This window comes from Anthonomus grandis, chromosome 22 (assembly GCF_022605725.1).
Source record: "Anthonomus grandis grandis chromosome 22, icAntGran1.3, whole genome shotgun sequence".
In the NCBI taxonomy this organism is placed as follows: Eukaryota; Metazoa; Arthropoda; class Insecta; order Coleoptera; family Curculionidae; genus Anthonomus; species Anthonomus grandis.
Window position 1 is genome coordinate 18,311,429 of NC_065567.1, and position 22,264 is coordinate 18,333,692.

At 31.8% G+C, this 22,264-nt stretch overlaps 2 protein-coding genes across 3 annotated transcripts in view; one reads left to right on the forward strand and one right to left on the reverse strand.

The window, feature by feature from the left end:
• Positions 1–7,090, reverse strand: part of LOC126748726 (neurogenic protein big brain) — a 34,611-nt gene extending 27,521 nt beyond the window's left edge. Inside the window, exon 1 of the mRNA XM_050458124.1 lies at positions 7,009–7,090. Coding sequence (XP_050314081.1) covers positions 7,009–7,024 — 16 coding nt within the window. The 5' untranslated portion in view covers positions 7,025–7,090. The remainder of the gene's footprint in view (positions 1–7,008) is intronic.
• Positions 7,091–7,142: 52 nt separating this feature from the next.
• On the forward strand, positions 7,143–14,170 carry LOC126748724 (cholinesterase). Of its 2 annotated transcripts, none has more exons than XM_050458122.1 (8): positions 7,143–7,627; positions 9,707–9,988; positions 10,230–10,379; positions 10,433–10,795; positions 10,846–11,206; positions 11,385–12,061; positions 12,118–12,242; positions 13,309–13,447. In XM_050458122.1, exons 1-7 carry the CDS (start codon positions 7,364–7,366, stop codon positions 12,235–12,237), a joined length of 2,217 nt encoding a protein of 738 aa, XP_050314079.1. In that variant the 5' UTR covers positions 7,143–7,363; the 3' UTR covers positions 12,238–12,242; positions 13,309–13,447. The 2 variants fall into 2 exon arrangements, with proteins under 2 accessions (XP_050314079.1, XP_050314078.1); XM_050458121.1 differs by having other exon boundaries at positions 7,144–7,627; positions 12,118–12,233; positions 13,309–14,170.
• Positions 14,171–22,264: the final 8,094 nt, after the last annotated feature.

Here is a 22,264-nt window from a genome sequence, read left to right on the forward strand (position 1 = left end):
GTAAGCATTTTTATTTTTGTTTATTACTATATTTGGACATTTCCATTAATTTCATTATTGCGGTAAATATACAATAAAACATTAATTAATTTGCATTAGTTAAATTTAATGATATTTTAATAAATTTCTCCAATGTCTTAAGTTATGTTAGTAGAGGACTTGATGATAGTAAATGCCTAAACTTTGTATTTGAAAAAAGCTTAATTTAGTTTTTTCTATTTTTATGCAGGTTCCAGTTCCACTGGTCGCTCTTAAATAGTAAATATCATACTTGCTGATAACACAAACATACTTTTAAGGCAAAATAGTCATATCTTACAAAAATGGATTTGCTAACCCACTGTTATATTTTTAAATTTAATCTTCATGGTGATATTCTTGATGAATCAAATATTTACATAGAATATAAAAAATGTTTTGAAACAACTGTGAGTTTGGATATCCCTGAGATATCTATCTACTGGATATGTAGGTCCTTAGTGTGAAATGGAGGAGAAGTTTAGGATTCCAAATGAAACTGATTTCATTTCAGAGGATCATAGCACCGAAGATGGCCTAAATAAAGGTCGAAACGTAGTCATTTCTTCTGAAATAAAATCAGTTTTATTTGAAGTCCTTGTAATGTTTCAATATCTATGAATCAACATTTAGTTTCGCCACCTGGTGGGGTTTGTATATCGTTATAGTATGTCGTTAGTTTCTGCTTTCATGTTAACGAATATTCCAAATTAAATTGCTCTAGGAATCTCTCGGTTTCGCAGAAAAAATATAACTGGACCCTCAATCAATGGGAAATCAAATTCTGGTGCTTAAAAGAAAAGTTCTCAGAATGATGTTTAAACCCAATAGAGACGCAATAGCAGAAGAGCGAAAAAGACGCTACGATGCTGAATTGGCGGCAATGTATGACAGTAAAAACATGGTCAGGCACATAAAAGCTAACCGAATAAGATTGGTAGGTCATGTAGGAAGATCGGAAAACCACAGATTGATAGACACTATTCATTGAGGGGCTAGATGGCAGAAGATCAATGGGTAGATCGAGAAAAAGATGGAAAGATGCGCTCGCAGAAGATTTATCTAGGATGGGAGTCCATCAGTGGAAACACAGATGTAGAGCAATAGTGGGTGCGACTAAGACTCACCCAAAGTTGTTAAGCCAGAAAAGAAGAAAAAGCTAATGTTTTTATATTACTCTAATAAAATTTTGAGATGTAGTTAACAAAAATTAACATTTTGGGTACCCAAAGTAAAAGTACAAAAAGTACCCTAAATAGTAAAAGTTACTTAACACGGCGTTGGGCGCCAAAGTGTTTCAACTGATAATTTTGTATTTCCATTCTACTATGGCATATTTATTAGAATGTCGTGGTTTATAGTATTTTTAAAAATTGCTAAAACATATATTCATTTGTCGTTCGACGCTAAGATTAATAAATATCCTAAACTAAACCCTTCTAAGCAATACAAATTCTTAACCTATAACAGCGTTTTATCACTCAGGAATACTCCTGTTTAAGGAGAAAAAGTAGCTTCAAAGTTATGTCTAATTAGATCTGATAATAAATAAAAATATTAGAGACCATAGTTGACAAAGGTTTCCTTCTTCAAAAGCCTCTAATTCAGGATTTTTTGAGTTACAGTACGTTCGTAAGAACTCACATGTCATTTAACTGAAATTTTACTTTTTTAAAACTCCTCTAAGAAAATTCTTACTATTTTATGAAAATACTTCCAAGAATAAGAAAATTAGCAGGAAAATTCCCTAAGCAAAATAGCTTAAATTGCTTAAAATCATGTTCTTACTCTCAAATGGAACATTCAATATTCAGGAACTTTTCTTTATTAATGAAATCATAAAAATACTTTCATTTACTTTTAAGTTATGCTTTTAAATTGGTAAATATTACTCTTGCTGATAACTCAAACATTTTTTGGAATGTACCAAATATTCTATAAATATTCTAAAATAGCTGTGAGCTTGGATATCTGCAAGACATCTACTAGATCTACTATTGATGCTTGTTCTATGTTAAGATCTATTAGCCTTAGAAACACCGTCCACGTCCTTATTCTTTGAATTTATGATGAATAAATTGATCGCAAAAAAATGTTAAAAATTATAAATTAACTTTAGTTACGCTTTCTGGTGGATTCTGTAAAAATATATCGTTAAGACATATATATTAATTTCTCCTTTGATGTTAACAAATATTCCAAATTAAATTGCTCCACGTAATATAAATCCTTAACGTACGACAAAGTTTTAACCCTCAAACTCATTCTTAGGAATCCTCCCATTTTGCAGGAAGAAATATATAAGTGATTCCAAGGTTACATCCTGGTAAATATGTAATTTAATTCTACTGTAACTTATTTGCTGCGATATAATATTTGCTTGTATAAAAAGTTATCCTTAGCACGTTAGCTCTTGACGAGGCAATTGAATAGAAAAAATTCTTTAACTATTATCTTAAAAAGCAGTATTAATGGCGGCAAATAGGGCCTTATACTATATATCGAATTTTACACTGCCACGAAAAAAAGAAACAATTCTAACTAATTTTGTACAGGGAATCATTCGCCCAGTAATTACTTATGGCAGCAAGACCTGAAACGATCCTGATTAACGAGAAATTAATAAGATTTTCTGAGTTTGAAAGAAAAGTTCTCAGAACGATAATTGGATCCACTAGAGATGAAACCACAGAAGTGTGGAAAAAACGCCACAATGCTAAATTGGCGGCAATGTATGGCAGTGAAAACATAGTTATATATAGTAAAGCGGGGTAATATGCCTTAGTTCGCTCATAGCTCACTCTGGCGGTCACGCCATCGCACTACCATAGTAACCTGTCGACATTAACGTAGTCAACCACCTGTTTACTGATTTCCTATAATTTTCATCATTTAGTGCACGATAAACCCCAAAAACTGGTAAGTACCCACCAAAAATTATTTTTATACGATATATGGTAGAAGTTTTTAAAAGTTTTTGTGATCCGATTGAAATAATCCACGTTGTTGTGGCGAGGTGAGATTCATAACCTAACATTTCAACACCTTCGCCGCTGACTGTATTTACACCGGGTTTTTGCTTTTCAGTTGAAACGTTGGTGTTGCACCGTGGGGTGATATGCCGCATGAAAATACAAGTGCGGCATATTACCCCAAGTACTTTTTTGATTCTAGCCTTTATAAGAAGACACCCTGTACTGGCCGTTCGTAAGGCTCAAGGTATGTCTACTGCCAGGGCCAAGGGCATGACAAAACAAGAATGTACACAATATTTTAAATTACTGGGAAACGTTCTTAGAGAAAATAATTTATTGAATATCCCACAAAAGATTTTAAATCTCGATGAAACAGGATTGCAATTGAATAACAATCCAGGCAAAGTTGTGGTAACAAAAGGCGCTAAAATGGTAAATTGTATCACAAGCGCTGAAAAAGGAAAAACTATTTCCGTTATAAGCTGTGTAAACGCAGAAGGAACTTTTTTCCCACCATGCTGCATATTTAAGGGCAAAAATACAAAACGGGAATTCGAAGATGGCCTACCACCTGGCGGCAAGGTTGTTATGGGCGAAAATTCAGCTTATGTCACATCTGAAATTTTCTTCCAATGGTTTAAAGACTTTTTTATTCCGCGGAAAGGTACCGGTAAGGTTCTATTAATTATGGATGGACATTCCGAGCACTGTTCCAATGTCGAACTCTTAGATTTTGCTGTAGCGAATGACGTGATCCTGTTTTGTTTGCCCAGCCACACTACTCATTGGCTCCAACCGCTTGATCGCTCATTCTTTAAGCCCTTGAAAGCTTATTGGGCTCAAACTTGTCAAAACTGGGTACATAACAATCCTGGTCGAAAACTAAGCCGATTGCAATTTGCCCAACCCTTTTAATCCCGAAAAAATTCCCGATTATACTTTTAGGGTCAACAACGAACCATCGGTTGAAGATAGTCTTAACCCAGAAGAGATTTCCAGTGAGGAGGAGAATGATCCCAGACCAGGTAATGTCACTGCAGTTGAGGAACCTGAAGATACGAATCCCTTTGAAGCAATTTTACCGGACTCACGCGTCGAACCAGGACCAAGTAGCTATAAACGGAAACAACATGCCGAGATAATAACTTCACCAGAAACAATTTCTGCAAAACGGGCAAAGAAAGAAGAAAAGAACAGAAAATTAAAACAAAAAGAAGAACGGAAAAAAATACAAAATATTAAGAAAACCGGGATATCAAAGAAGAAAACCAAAGAAATACCAAGCCCTTCTTCGTCAGATACCGAAACAGAAAAAAGTAACGCAGGAAAGCGACGAATCCGAAGTCGATATTGATGAATCAGAATTTTGCGCACAATGTCATGGATCATTTTACGACAAAAAAGGTCCCAAATGCGACTGGCTTCAGTGCGTGACATGTATGAAATGGATCCATGAGATATGTACGAGATCTGACAGATTTTGCGAAGAATGTACGCCATTATCCGAATTTGCTTAAAGAAACAGTTAAATTAGAGGATATCTACTAGTAGTCACTAGGAATTATAGTTTTCATGTTTTGTATTTGACTTCTTTCATTATAAATAAATTTATGTTTTTGGGATCATTAGCATTTTTTATTAAAAGAAACTCCTAATTCCTAATTTTTACATAACGAAAACATCTTGCTATATTACCCTGAGCTAGATGCCATATTACCCATGGGTGCGGGTAATATGGCAATACTGTATCATTGGACATTTATGATTATACTCTTTCTGACGACGAGAATATGGCGAGAGTCGCTACATGGGTACGTTCTAAGGTTCAGTGTTCGTATTGCGAGTAGGTCCGATGGAGGTCAGAATGTGAGCGATTGACATTTATGTTGCCATATTTCCCCGCTTTACTCTACATAAAATCTAACCGCATAAGATGGGCAGGTCTTGTAGTAAGGTTAGATCACCACAGATTTATAAAAGACAGTATTCCTTGAAAGACCAGATATTAGAAGATAAATTTGGGTGGATCAAGAACAAGATGGAAAGATGCTGTCGCAGCAGATTTGTTAAGGATGTCCAGCAGTAGAGGCATAGGATCGTAATAGATGGAGAGCAATAGTGATTGCGGCTAAGACTCACCTACAGTTGTAAAGCTAGGAAAAAAGAAGAAATAGAAGATCAGAGGTCTTAGACTACTCTAATGTAAAAGTATGACATTTTTATAGTTTCAAGATTTATTGATCAAAAATTAAATTGTTGGGTACCCAAATTTACAAGTTACTTGGTACACGCACGGCGTTGGGCGCCAAAATGTTTCTACTGAGAATTTTCTAACTAATCGACTATGACCTATTTATTAGCATGTCGTAATCTAGAGTATTTTTACACATAAAATAAAAGTATTCGCTTTGGTAAAATGTCAAACTCGCCCTTAGGAATTCCTCTATTTTGAGGAAAAAAAAGTACCTTCAAAGTTATATCCAATTATGTCTGCGAATAAATAAAAATATTAAAGATCTAAAATCAGAAAATTATCCTTTAAAAGCCTATTTTTTGAAGTAGAGGGCGCATGTCGTAAGATTTCAAAAACGTCATGTATCCAAAATTTTTTCGTAAATATTGTAGCGTTTTTTCCCATTTGTTAAGTGTGAATTAAATCAATCAAAAATAGTCACCTAATTCATTTACACAGTTAAACTGCGCAATACGATCACTTACTACTACTCGAAATATTTATTTTCATCATATTTATTCACAACAATTTATGTCTAATTTAAATCTCGCGCCAATTTTCCAAACTTTACTATCTGTACTGACAACTATTGGCGATGCGGCTTCTTAGATACTCGGCCCTGTTCTGGAAGATTCTCTCTAGCCTTCGAGACGTCGTGCAGTACCACTTCTGTCATTCCAGAATGACGAAGAATTAGCTGGTTTTTCGGTGTTGTGTACAATATAGTTACAATATTAATTTTTCTCTATTTAATATCCTTTAAGAAAACTCTTACTATTTTATGAAAATACTACCAAGAATAAGGAAAATTCCCTAAGCAAAATAGCTTTAATTGCCAAAAATCTTGTTCCAATCCTCAAATCTATATTCAGGATCAAGAATTCATATTCAGGAATTTTCTTTATTATTGAAAATTTGAAAATAATTTATGCTGCTTTTAAGTTAGGCTCAAGAATTCTAAACTGCTAACAAAGTTCCAAATTGGCTCTTTGACTTTCTGACAAAATCACTTCTAATATTTTAACGCAAAAGACAGTAACATAGAAAATAAACGTTACATATCGTTGAAAATGTAATTTTGATTTCATACATGGTCTTCCAAATTTTGATGCGTACAAAATATATAGATTTATTTGAAAATAAAAAAAGTTTTATTTAATCCCGATTAAACATGAAAAAAGTCTAGTGAAAATTAAGCAGTGCACATTCGCTAATAAATAAAAATATATGAGCTTTTATTGTTAAAAACCGAAGTAATATTTATATTGTTGGAAATAAGTTATATTTGCGGTTACGAAAAAGAAGAAGATAATATATTTTTTCCAAGAATTATAAATTTGTTATGATATTTTTCACTATTTAAATTAGCATTTTATAAATTACTAAGAAATTATGTTTTCTTATAATTGCCCTTATTTTCAAAAAGATTTTACTTATTAATAAGAAATAATCCTTATTTAATTGATAAAATCCTTTTAAAATACAAGCATCTTTTTATTTTTATAAAGAATATTTTTGAATTTCTGTTTACGACAAACCAGAAAGCGTGTATTTTGACCCACTAACTATTTCAATGATAATAAAACAAAATAAAAAAAATGGTATTAAACGCCAATATATGCCAATATAAAATCTATACCTTAAACATTAACATCTTTAATAGATCAATTAGGACCATCAGTAATAATAAATAACTCGATGCGTAAGCAAGAGATTTCCTTAGGTCAATTAACGCCGTTAATTAAATCCTCATTGAAAGAAATTAACCTTAACAAAACCTACCATTCAAAGGTCCCATTTAGCCTTAACATGTCGTACTACGTTTAAACAGAAGGTTTTATTGTTATTATTTCACAACGTTTGTTGACAGTCAGATAACAAATTTTATACATTACTAATAACTCATAACAAATATTAAAAATAAGTGTGTCATCTTTATCGGGAGCAGTTATCAGAAAAATCTTATTGAACAATACAAGCAGCATTTGGTTGGGTGTGTTCCAGTACCATGTGTGATTTGAACGAATGAATGGGGGGCTCAGTACGTACCTGGCCTAGGTATGGTCGATGGTTAATCTTTTCACCTGTGATGACGTCAGCCAGGTAAACGAAACGCTCAGGGGAAACTTAATCGAATATGGCGGTGTCGCGACAACAACAGATCGAACTTGTGCTTTTATTAGTGATAGTTTTTGTTAGTGATATTATTCTTGGACAATATACCCAGTGGGGCTATGGATACCCGCCTAATCAGCAAAATCCTTATGATGTATACGGAGCACAACAAGGACCTTATAATATTCCTAATCCAGGCGATAAGGATTATAGGACCTTTGTTTATAAAGGGCGAAGTTACGGGTTAGGCAATAGTTATTCTCAAGGAATTCCTGGCGATCCTAGGGTAAATTTTCAGTTATATTTTTGATTAGGATCATTGATAAAAAAGGTCAATAACTCCTACGCGTGTTTTCTTTTGGGCGGTTGGGATTTAAATTGCAGAGTATCCGCATGCGATACAGCAAAGGTTTTGAATCAAGAGTTAAAATTTGTCTTGTGTTCTTATGGTTTATTACATTCTTCAAAGAAGAACTATTATTACAAGTCAGTTATTTGATTCAAAATGTATAATAAAATAAGAAAGGGATTTCGTCTAGAAAAATATAAAAATTATATAATTGAAAGGATTATAAATATGAGTCATCATAATCTCACTAAAAGTTTATTATTAATAATTGTAATTAGTAATATATAGTCATAAAATGAAAAAATTTAAATAAAAAACAGATATTAAAGCCTTTAAGACTATTTTTGATAATATTATATTTTGCACTAAATAGACATGTGAAAAAATGGATTTCTTGAAGGTCTAATTCTTCAAATAGAACATTATATTTTTAATCAGTCTTGAATTCAGCGTCAGAATTTATGAATCATTTAAGTATTATACCATATACTTATCTCTATATATTATGGAAAAATCAATAAAAAAAAATGGGTAGGGTACAAATAAATAATTTAAGTAACATACTCTTAATACTGAAATAAAAGTATATATAGGGAGTTAGAGAAGAAGATCCTGATGCTTTATTTGAGTTTTCAGGGTCAGGATCTTCTTCTCTAACACCCTATATATATTTCTATTTCAGTATTTTAAACTTCTCTTCTTAAAATCATTTAAAGATTACCACCCTTAAGGATCAGCATCTTATTCTGTCCCATCCTGTATGTAAAAAATATAGTAATTGTGATTGTCAGTAGCTTAATAGAAAGAATTCCGCAGAATGCCAGCAAGATCACCGGACCTCACATTGTTGGATTTTTTCCTCTGAAATTATTTCAAATCAAAGTAAAAACCAGAATTAGACACGAAATAAGACGAATTGGTGATTACACTATTGAGGATGCTTTGGAAAAATTTTTAACTAAGTTAACATTTTGTCAATAAGTCTCGTTAAAAGGAGTGTTTTTGGCACAAAAAGTACTATATAACTTGCCCCATATATCGTTTCCTTTTAGTGCAATAAATAATAAATAGTTATACTTACTCTTAATTATACAATAAAGATAAGTATATCTATCAGATGTTGTGATGTTATATTCGGTGTTTTGGTAAAAAGAAATCCTTGGAATGGCCGGCAAGATTACCAGCTCTTACATTACTGAATTTTTCTTTCTGAGATTATTTAAAATCAGTTTTAGATTCCAAATATGACAAATGAATGATGCTTTAGATTACTTTTTAAATAAATTAGCTCATTGTCAAAAAGTCCTATTAAAAAAATTACGTTGATATCATATTTACTATTTGACTTCCCTCGTATATATAAATTCTTATTAGTAAAATAATTATTATAAGGGATGCTAGTTTAATGCATTTTTCATGTCTTACAGTATATGGGCTATTTATCAATTCAAAGAATGCAAACAGAAAAGTTTTCCACGTATAAGCGACCATTTACGAATATTAAATTTGCATGTGCGGGTGAAACCATAATGACTATTAGCTATTTTTATGCACAAACTTCAGTCATATCTTCATTAATAACTACTACTACGTGTATATTTTTAATATTACTTTCATGTCTTAAACGTTTCTCTTAGGACATGTTTGAACAGAGGCAATGCATGAATTTTCATTATTACAAGAGTTTTCATCACATTTGTAGACAAAGTAAAAAAATTCGCAAATTTTCCACCTTTTATCATCTGAAATACGTATTCATTATAATCGTTGCTTTTTTGCTAAAATCGTTTCTTTGACTTTCCAGGTAGCAGTCTCCGACAATGACATCTTCAATACATTATTTTGCTACCTGGGGTTTCTTGAATTAATCAAAAATACTGGATTCTTCTATTTCATGCGAACTTTTAGTTTTAGAAATAATAATCTTTTGACTGATCCCGTTTAATTTGTCCCTTTTTTTATTTTAAAATATCATGTACATATTACCATACAGAATCATAAAATTTATTATTTTAGCTGGGTAACGCCGATCCAATTTTCCCAGGTATCCTCGGACGGTGGCGAGAAGACCTTCAGGGTAAACGAAGGGACCAAACAAAAGAGCTACAGCGTGACATATTTGTTAGAACCACACATGGAGAAGTCCAGGGTTTCCAGGTTTATCTTTTCGATGATCCTAGTCCTGAGTCATTATACCGCCCTGGAGCTGAGTTTATTGAGAGACAGATGGGGATAGCCAGCGTGTTTTTAGGAATACCATATGCACAAGCGCCTACGAATAATGATGGAAGATTTAAGGTAATGTAAAAAATTAATATGGATATCACTATTTGTTCGACCTTAGTCAAAATTATGGTCACGGAAATGGTGATCCAGCCATTGATGATACCCTTTTATCAAGATTCTTTTATCAAAGATTAAAAGATTCTCTGTATATGGTGGTTGAATTAAAATTTTCAATACTATTTCGTAACATAAATTGTTTATCAATTAAACATTATTAAACGCAATTAAGAAAAAACTTCTTTATCTACTGTAGCCTCCAAGACTCCACAGAGGCTGGCAACTAATTCAAGCAGTAGATTTCGGACCAGCTTGTCCACAACCCGAAAAATACACAGGTTATACCATGGGTGTACGAGATATGGATGAAGATTGCCTCTACCTAAACGTATATACGCCAAACATTGTAAGCATCACAAACCTTGAACTAAAATCTTACTCATAAAGCTGTTCACTTAGCAAGAGGGCATTGGTCAAAAGTACCCAGTAATGGTCTACATCCACGGTGGTGATTTTATCCATGGAGCATCAAACTTGTTCCCAGGACATATAATGGCAACTTTTTATAAAGTGGTTGTTGTGACTTTCAACTACCGACTTGGTGCTTTAGGATTTCTAAGCACAGGAGACGTAAATTCGCCAGGAAACTATGGCATCCTAGACCAAGCAATGGCTCTACAGTGGGTTTTTGAAAACGCTGAAAAATTTAATGGTGATAGATACAGCATTACTTTATTTGGTCCAGGAGCGGGTGCTGCTTCTGCTGGCTTATTAATGGTCGCTCCAGAGACCAGAAATATTGTTACAAAAGTTATAGCTCAGGTAAGAAATACTAATTTAGGTCAACATAAACTCAAAACGTAATGTTTTAGAGTGGATCAGCTGTAGCGGATTGGGCAATGATTTTCGATAGATATCGTGCACAAAACACCAGTAGAGTATTCGGGAGGCAGATAGGTTGTAGCATCGAATCCTCTTGGCGGCTAGTTAATTGTCTTAGGACAAGAAGTGCGTTTGAAATTGGAAAAGCTGAGTTTCCTCCAGAAGTGGGACTATTTCCTTGGGCTCCAGTTATTGAGATGAATGTTTCTATGCCTTATTATGAAGGATGGTATGAAAATGATTGGCATTTCTTAAATGAGAGTGTAGAAACTTTAATAAGAAAAAGGATGTTTCATCCAGATTTAAGATATATGAGTAGTGTTACTTTACAAGAAGCTGCCACTTTTATAAGTAAGTACACAGTCCGGCAATAAATAAAGTAGAATATATTCCTTGTAATAATTGGGGATATTTTGGTTGATTATTTGATTTTTTCAGTTGGTTATTATAATGTGAAATCAAACTTTACATGCATTAAGTGCCACTTTTTTGTCTGAGAATAATAAAAAAATATGACTTTCTTTTTTAGCTTCCAACCAGAGCTTAGCACCTTATTTTGAAATAGATCAGAATTTCTTTGATCAGAAAGTATGGGAGTTAGTTATGCGCTATAACTACACCTTAAACGCAATTGGGACGTTTAATGCCATAAAATATATGTATACTTACTGGCCAGATCCAAATAACAAAACTATGATTAGAGAAAAATACATTCAGCTGTTAACGGACTTTTTATACACAGCACCAAATGATAAGATGGTTAAGTTGCTTGTAGAGCAAAACGTACCAGTTTACATGTACGTCTTAAATACAACTGTAGAGTCATTTCAGCTTAGCGAGTGGAGAAAGGTACCACATAACATAGAGCACTACCTCCTATGTGGAGCACCATTTCTGGATGTGGAGATGCTCCCTCCTAAAGAACGATTTGTGCGAAACCAATGGACTAATAATGACAGGAATATGAGTCACTTTTTCATGAAAGCTTACACTGACTTTGCAAGGTATGGGAATCCAACTCATACCCAAATTTTAGGAATACACTTTGAGGAGGCGAAGAATGGCCAGTTAAAGTATTTAAATTTAAATACAACTTATAACTCTTCCATTATGTGGAATTTCCGGCAAACTGAATCGGCTTTCTGGACCATGTATATACCACAGCTTGTAGGGCATTTAGTGCCAACTTACCCTCCCACTACTGAGGTAAATACTGGTAGTAAGTATGAGTGTAAGAGGTTAAATTATTTGGAGTTTTTTAGTTTTGGTGGGAACCCACGACGCCGTTGCAAATAGCATTTTGGAGCATGTCGGGTTTTTGCTTGTTCCTGATAGTGCTATTGGTATTATGTTGCATGCTCTGGAGAAATGCTAAGAGGTAAGAAAGGTAAATGAACCCTTTTTACAAACTTACTATTTGGGTTGTAGAAGGATTCTTAACCGTAGAATTAACACTGTATACATATGTATGTAGTTAAGTGCACTTATAAAACTAATTGTATTAAAGGCATATTTTTATGGTAGTAGGTAGCATTTAGCTTGATTTGGCTTATTTATACAATTTATACAATTAAAATAATATACTTGCCATGCTCTTGGCATAAATGTAATTTAATATTAAATTTTTATTTGATGTTTTTCTCAAATAAGCATAAAAGAACCTAATGGGTGAAACAAGTATGTAAATAGCAAGGTATAAAGTGAAGTAGTATCGTAGTAGTGAGGACACAAAGCTTTTATACTACACCAATTTACGTGAAAATTTGACAATCGATAGAAAACGGCGTGCTTTGAAGTCATTATCATGGAAGAATAATAAATTATGTATGATAAAAATAATATGCATTTTTCAATTAAAAAAAAATAGACTAATACCAACCAGTTTTCTATTATATTTAAAATTATAGGTAATCATTCTACGCTTTACTTGCTTTAGATTCTTACTATGTGTTCAATAATTTTGATTTATTTTGAATTAATATTTCTGAAAATTGCAGAATTCGATAAAAACTTATAAATTAACAAAAAAACATTTTTATGGCGTATTTTGACGGGCGGCATTTTTAGTGTGCAAATTTTGAAGCACACCATTATTAGGGTTTACGAATATTTGACTCACACTGTGGGTGTGTATATACTGTATATAAATCTACACAGTTATCTATAAAGCTGCAATTTATTTGTTGAAGTTAGCATTAACAACACTATTGACTGAAGATATTGCGGGCCAACGCTGTAAGGGTGTGCGCGCGCCGCCAAATCAAGATGCTGCAATAGCATATATCAGTACAATATATACAATACTAATTAATGCAAAATCAGAATATTGGTGGCCATTAGATTTTAAACTTTTTTATTTGACTTACTTTAAGACTGAAAAGCAATCGATATACATAAACTCACAATGCTATTTACAAATAACTTACTAATACTAATAGTAATATTTCTTCTAGATCCAAAGATCGTTACTATAACCCTTATCTTTACCCTTCGGATACCGAAAATGAAGATGGGGTTGAAAATACCCGAGATCCAGATGAGTACTCTGAAAAGCTACGTCCACCTGTTGCGGCTGCGCGTACCAACAGCCAGTCCTCATTTCAGACGGTCTCAATGAAAGAAATGCAAGGATTTGTAACTCCTAGTCCTACGGAGGAAGTTTCTAGAAGAGCAACGCCTGTTGTACAGCCTAGAACTAGAAGTAGATCGCAGTCAAATATATTGCAAGGTGTTCCACAGACAGATGTGTAGTGGTTGGATGTTATATTGGGTTATGATTGTTGTTTACTGTGCAACTAATTAAAACTTTGTTTTGTTAATTTTACGCGAATGAAGAATTTATAGTTTACAAGTAATAAAGAACAAATAAGGCTTGATCGATTACTGCTTAAGTAAGAAAAGTCACTTTTTGTTCTTTTTTATCTGCTTTATAAGTGCCAGTGGGGAATTAGCTTTATGTTACTGAGACGCAATTTTTATTATATAGAATATATTTTCTAGATAAAAATAATAGTCCTAATAAACAAACCATTTTTTTAAAGAAATATTTGTAAATAAAATAATTAACTGTGCCCGTCCATATATTTAATTTGTATATATTTATTGTGAATATTTTATATTTAAATTTACCTATTTGTTCAATATTTCCATATAAATTAAGTTTTCAGGTTTTTTTCTTATATTTTTATCATAATGCTGCCAAAGGTTGTCTCCATGACTTTCTACACGTACCATAAACATATCGTCCGTCACCCTTTTCTACAACTTTTGTATAATAATTCATTAATTGTAATACAGATCTCAATATTTCCATAACCTGTAGTTTTTTTATGCTGCGTTTGATAATATGAAAATAGACATGATAGAGATAAGAACAGTCAATCAAAAGTCATTGCATTGACTTTGAACCATTGATTGACAAAAAAACCATTATGTTCATTGTAAAGAAAATGAAGGAAAAATTGGTATGATTAAGATTATTCCTTATTTTCCGTCTTCTTCGCCAGCCCGTGTCCATCCATTGTTTGATATAGGCGTCTTCTAATATTTTCCATGTGCCTTATCCATTGTGACCCTACCATCGTTCTTACTTTATCTGTCCATCTATTTTTTGGTCATCCGACATTTTTTCTTGTTCCTCTTGATTTTCAGAGTGCTGTTCTCTGGGTCTGTTTCGCTATATATCCGATCTATTGCCACTTCTGACTTGCTAGTGTAAATAGCTTAGGAGTATAATAGGGTAAAAAGCTGTCTGACTTCTTTGCCTAGTTATATTTTGTCTGTTTTAAGATCGTCGTCTATATCTACGTGAAAGTTTGCTTTATTATAGATACTCTTAATGAAGGTAAAGTATCTTGAATCGGTTCTCGTGTTTTCCATTGCTGTTTTGAGACCTGGTTTTAATGCTATCAAAGGCTTTCTGATGTAGAAACAAACCTCAGATGTAGAGGTATGTTAGATTTGGTTGTTTTCTCGATGATTGCTTTAAGTGTTTTCAGATACTAAATATATACTAAAGCCCTTTCCGGTTGGTAGGAGTTTAGTTTCGTAGTAAGTCGATTGTTGATAATTCTAGTAAATTTTTTTTAAATGGGTGATAGCAGACTTATTGGTCTATAGTTTTCTATATTTAAATGATCCTTTTTTTTGTGATTTTGGTATTTTTTTCATGGCTCTGGGATTTTTCTCTCTGTCCATTCCCATTGTCTCTATAAGTGTTTTTTAACCCATTTTTAGGATTTCCGGTGTTATTCGACCTTTTCCTGGGCTTTTGCCATTTTTTATCTGTTGGAGTGCTTATTATTCCTTAACTGAAATTGATCAAATAATCATTTTATTTTTTGTATTTATAATAACCCAAAATAATAAAAAAAATAATATGATTTAAGAATGCATGTCGCGCTCCGACTTTTAGGATTCTGGAAATAATAAAGAAATTAAATGACCTAAACATATATTCAAAAAAAAATGAATGAACTCAATATTCTTCCTTTCTTTGATATACCTACATATATCGCCATTTCGGTCTGACCTAATATGTTTCAAAGTTCGCTTTAATGTCTTCATTTCAGTCTGAGATATGATAAATGATTTTACGTACGTACTCCGTTACGTTACTCCTTATTTACATCTGTGCTATTGGTAGGTTTACCGAGAGGACAGAATTTATCTGCCTGATAACATACAGGAACTTTACCAGCTGGTCCGTAATTTAGCCCTTAGGCAGGTTTCTATACAACATTATTTTATTCAGATTCGCCCATTTATCAGAATACTTGAATGAAATCGATGAGCACGTACGTATTGACGCTCAGTTAAGGACAGTAGTGACCATAGCAACGTATAGAGGGCATAACAATTAATGTATTTTGTTTTTCTAAAGCGGGAAAGAGTTCTAATACCTATATGGAAAACCATTTTGGAATATTTCGTCATATTCGATAAAATAAATTTGAATCTTAATATACTTTAATAATATATATATTTCAAGAAAAATGATAATACAATTCCAAAATATTAGGTTCCATATGTAAGAATATTAATCCCGGCCAAGCCCCATTTTAATATGTCTAATGTGAAAATCGCATTTAATGCTAATGATATTGATCTTTGAATAAATATTTTTCTTTTTATGTTATATCTGTATATACTACACCAACTTTTCTACTATTTGACTTTATAGAGGAGCAATATTATCTCTATGACTCTAAATGTTTGTTAATAGAGGACTTCAATATTTCCCTCTCATACTAGATGTAGTTGTTGGCCAAGAGCAATGCATTGTATCTAATAGTGATTTTAGCCTGGCTAATAAAGATGCCTTCCATCCCACATTAAATATTTCAATTTTACTTCAGCAAGGGAAGCATGAAAAAGAACTACAAAATAATAATGTTAAATATAACTTTAAAAGAGGCAATTGCGTATTGTTATTTGAATTTAGGATGGGATGTATATAAAGGCGTTAGTCAACAATTCTTGACTTGTGTATATCCGAAAATGAAACTTCTGTAAACAAATACCCGGTTTAATAGCTCCATAATTAAAAAGTTAAAAAAGTAAAAATGGTTTACGCAAAAGATATAAAAAGTATAAATTAAATAATATTTACTTTCAAATTAAAAACATAAGAAGTGAAAATAATAAAAATGACATATCTACCCTTCAACGCAACATAAGTATAGATTCCAAGTCGTTTTGGACCTTTTTAAAACTCAAGAAAAGGTTCATATCTCCCACTCAATGTATCTTTCTAATGAAGTATTTAATACTGGAAATAAAATTTGTAATGCTTTTGCCAGATACTTTGGTTGTGTTTACTTAAGGGATATCGGTACCAACTCCAATATTCCATATAATTGCTCCTGAAGTGATAATTAATTAGGTTCAGATGGATCATGTATTAATTGTATTTGGAGACTTAAAAGATGGTAAAGCTCTGGACTCTTTACCCTTTTTCTGCTTTTCTGATTTTCTTTATTTTCCTTTATTAACCCTATTTAATTTAAGCCTTGTTACTAAAATTTTTCCATTTGACTGGAAACGAGCCAGAATATGCCCAGTTTTTAAAAAAGAGGACACAATCGAATATACACAATTATCAGCCAATTGCCTTAGTCTCTACCCCTGCCAAAGTGTTTGAGCTGATTTTTATCAAAAATTATATATAGTAAAGTCAAAAATAGCATTTCCCTTTTTCAGCATGGCTTTTTTCATGAATGCTATTCAAGAGATCTTTTATGCTGTAAGTATTCGAGAACAAATAGATTTTATACACACTGGCTTTAAAAAAGCTTTCGACAGTGGAATAACTTCTTCTGGAATATTAGCAGGTAAACTAAGATATGAATTTGGACTTCATGAAAATTTAATAGAGTTTTTTTAAGGAATATATTTGTGAGAGAGACCATTCAGTGAATATAAAAGTATATAAATCTCTAGTCATTTATTCCAACATCTGGTGTACCTCTAGGTTCCAATTTGGGTCCCTTGTTATTTTTATTATTTATAAATAGTATTACAAAAGTTAAAAAAAAATAACAGGTTTATATTTAAGCCTTGCTGACTGTTCGGAATTTCAACAAATCAAGAATAAAATATACTTTATTATAGGTAAATGTGTGGTCCTTTCATATCATAGGGAAGAAAACAGTATCATGTACCTGTACAAATTCAATAACGTGTTGCTTAAACGCGTTAATGAGGTTACTAACTTATGAGTAGTCTTTGATCAAAAACTAACATTTATACATCATTATAAATACATTACAAATAAAGCCTCTCAAATGTATGGGTTCATAGTAAGACATGCTAAAAAGTTCTATAATCCAGGATGTTTGAGGCAGCTGTACTATGCCCACATAAGAAGTTTAGTAGAATATTCCTGCTTAATTTGGAACCCATACTATGATTGTTACAAATATGACTTACAGCGAACTCAAAACAAAATCGCGCGTTACATGTTCTTTAAAGAAAACAAATATTAATAATATTAATAATATAATGCCTACAAAAATTAATAATATAATGCCTGGTCAATTGAGTTATGTAATATTTATAATATGGAGTTACTTGAGAGACGTACATGCAATTTTACTGTAGTGTATCTTTTTAATTCGATAAAAAGCCTCTATTCTTATGTAAACTTTCTTTTAATGTGCTTTTACCTCCCATATATAGCCAATAACAATAGACAACAATAAATTCTTCTCTTTTCAGTATGTATAACCCCTATAATAAAATACTTAATTTAAGGAGCAATGTACCTTAACTTATAGTTTAATGAAATAATTTAGATTTAGGATTGTACTTTGTAATAGGATTAGTTACCCAGTGTAATATAACCTGTGAAGTGCAAATAATTAAATAAAATTTTCTTTTTTTAAATTCAAATATTAAATCTTTTTTTATATTTCCAAAAAGCACTAGATGTCTAAAATTGGTCCAATTATTATACAAAATGTCCAATTTAATTTGAAAAATTGAAAAATTTTAACAGATTTACTATAACAAAAAGGATGAAAGTTAGGAAAGAACAAATTCGTTTTATCTACTCAAAATATATATTTTTTTTTATTATGGAAATCCATTTAAGAACATAGTATCCAAAATTAGTCCCAATAAGGGTACAATAGATTCCAAATTGACGTCCAAGAGTGTGTCATATTGGATATCATTTGGACAATTTTTAGATGTCTATAGGATAGGCGGTATGACCAAAAGGGCACATCCAGTGACTTAAAACGTGCTTCCTGAGTATATATAAGGTAAGGTCCAACCTCAAAAATAATGACTTTTGATTCTTGATCATCATTTGTTGTTTTTTTGGAAATGTTTTTCAGCAATTAAATAAAATAATTTTGTTATACCCACATATAATATCCATTAAAAACTATAATATTTCGTCAATTAATATAAAATAAATGGATTTTTAATTTTTTTAAATACCATAGATTCATAAATATATAATCATTAGGTATTTTGGTCAACTTCAAACTAAAATTATAAAGAAAATACGTTATGAAATTAACGCTGAGTTACTAATCATTAGAACTTAAAACATTAAAAAAATAAATAAAATACATGATAAGAAGGGGGGAATTAAAACGAAATCCATTTTATATGTGATAAACTTATATAAAATGGTATAAAAATATTAGATCTATGATATTATAGGTCGTATTTGTATTATATTTATAAAATATATAAATATATAAGTCCAATCATTGAATATTTTTTTGTAATTATTTTGTTGTATCATTATAATAGTGTCAAATAGAATATAACAAAATATTTTAATAATAAAAAATTAAAAAGCAGTTGATTATCAACTTTACACGGGCATAACCATATAATCATTTGATGTTTTCATTCATTTTCATTGATTGCATTAGAGTTAACTAAACTTCGTAGCTCTTCTATGTATTTAATGTGAGCTGTCAATTGTATTCTAAGCATTCTCCTATACAGCGACACCTCAAATGCTTCCAAGTTTTTAGTGGCGGCTTTTGTGAGTGTTAAGAATTTTAAGACATAAAATAAATAAAATGGAAAAGACATATATATATGACTTTTGAAGATGGCACTCATTTTGTGAAACGTCCTCCTTGCTTTTCCTATACGATATTTTAATTTTTGAGAATTGTCCCGTTGTTCGTTTATGATAGTTCCAAGGTAGCAATATTGTTGAACATGTTCAAATTGAGTTCCGTTGATATATACGTGATCTCCATTTATATCTCTTCTGCTGATGGTCATTTGTTTTGTTTTTTTTTACGTTGATATTAAAACCATATTGTTGACTGTGCTGCGCGATATGGTCCATTAATTTTGGCAGTGCTTCGAAGGTATCTGCTATGACCATGGTATCTTCAGCGTATCAAATATTATTTAGTATGACTCTATGACTATGACTCTATATTTAATATAAGTTCACTATCAAAGGAGAGAGGACATATCCCTGTGTGACCCCACGTTGTATTTCCACCTTGTAGATTGGATCTTCATCAAGTCTTAAGCATACTGTTCGATTCCAGTAGAAATTTGAAAATATTGTAATATCTGTATTGTCCAAACTGGCCTGTTCCAAGATATTCATTATTTTATGATGTTGAACCCGATCAAATGCCTTTTCATAATACGTCAATTATACATGCAGTTGACGTCTCTGCATCTCTGGATTAAGAGTTGAATTTCAAAGAGTGTATCTCTAATTCCCACTGCATTTATTAAACTAAATTGCTTTTCGGATTTCAAGAAACAATTTTAGCAAAAGACTTATCAGACTTAGTGCCATAATCCTCGCACTTCTTTGCTACATTTTTTTTCGTCAATATTATAAATTTTGATTGCTTCCATATTTCAGGAGTTCTGCAGATTCTGCAGAAGATGTCGGTAATCTAGGTTATTCCTTCATTATTCAACAGCTTCAGAAATTTCCATTGCTTTTTTGTTTGTTTTATTGCTATTTCTTGTGGATTAGTATTGGTGTGCCTGTAGCTTCTTCCGATAGTGAGCACGTGTCTTTGATACTCAATAAGCTTTTCTAACTACGACCACCTGTTTTTCAGATCATGTTTGTCAATTGTAATTTTTCATTTGGTTCATGTTCTTCATAACTTGCCGCTTCTTAAAGGTTCCACTTACTTCCTTTATTTTTTTGTGTCGGCTAAAGCTGTCATATCTGGCTTGTAGTATTTCTATTTCTGTGCATCTTTCTGCTGCGTCTCTTTCCTCTTCTTTGTCTGTAGTCTTACAACACACATCAATAGAAAAATCAAAAACCTGTTATATCTTTTTAATTTCTGGAAGAATATTTTGAGTTTTCAGAAGAATCTTCAGAAGTTTAGGAAATAGCAGTATTAAAACATAAGGAGATTCTGGAAAAAATAAAAATTCTGAAAAATTTAAGAGCAAGTGATTTTTCTACTAATTTTTTTTCTATATTTTTATTTATTAGAGTGTTTTCTATTTTCTCTATATAAAAATTGCTTTACTATATTTTTTAGTAAGCACTAAAGATGGCTTAAGAGTCGAAAGCGGTTTGACTGTAATAATTGCCTGAAAAACAAAATCCAACTTTTCATTGTTAAATAACAGAGCTATTCTTCACGTTTTAAAAAATTGATGTTTACCACTAAGTAAAACACTTTATTTTTAATCTGGACATGTGTTCCGCTAACGATGTTAGTATATTTAAGAGAAGATTAAAACCAGTGTTGCCAACTATGAAATTTCATAATTCTTAAAAAGTAACCTCAAAATTGTCCAGATTTCACCAAATATTATGTCTTGAACATGTATTTATGTGTTGAACCTATAGGACTAATAAGGAGTCCAAGGAAACAACCATACCATAATTTAATAATAACTTCCTCTGGATGACGTAAAAATTCTGTCTCCCCACTTCTGTCCTCATGTTACTAACCCTTGTTCAAAATACCTCTAATTCAAAATAATTAGCTCTGGGATTCTGTTTATGTTGCCTAAAATTTGATTTCTACAGATGTCTTTTTTTAGTCGATTTCAAATTGCATAAGTGACGAGGACGATATTTGTAGAAATAGACTTCCACAATTCAGTCCAGTCCCTTTACGGAGGGGTTTTAGAGGGTAGGGTTTTTGTTTCTTTCTTACAGTCTTGATTATTTTTTAGGCGGATATTTTTCCCTTTGGATTTTTCCGCTAGTATTCTGCAGTAGTTATTGGATTTTGTAAAAGGTAATTAGATCAAAGTCTGTTTTGAATAAACAAACAAATATAAATTGATTTAAAACAGATTAATAAACTTCTTTATTAAAAGAAACAATTATTTACAAGGCAACATAACACACAGACGTAATCCTTTCTTGACAATTGATTATTCTATCTTTGTTGAGAACAAAAAAAAGGCAAATATTAAATTTATCTAGATATTTTCCAAATAAAATCAAAAATATACCAGCTTAGAAACACTGCTTAAATTCATCTTAAAATTACCATTGAAACAAAAAAAAATCACCTAGTTGGCAACGGTGATTAAAACTAAACTAGAAAACTAGTTACAAGTGGCATTGTATACTAAAGATGTAAATATTAAAAATTTATGAAGCATGATTGAACATAGTTTAAACACTAACTAAACTATATAATTGACTCCAAGGGATTGACCAGTTATCCCTGTTAAGAATGATTTTTTAACTACTGGTTTAAGTTGTCTATTTCAATAAAGTGGCCAGTGTTTAAAACATGTTCAGCACGTTTCAACTACACTTTTTAACTCATCCATATTTTACATGTTCTTTAAATATAACATTAATTGTTGATCGTGTTTGCCTTATGCACTTCTTATCACAATCGTTACAATTAATCTCATAGATCCCAGACCTTTCAATGGTCTTCTTTTTATCTTTTCGGTTTCCTAAAATATTTC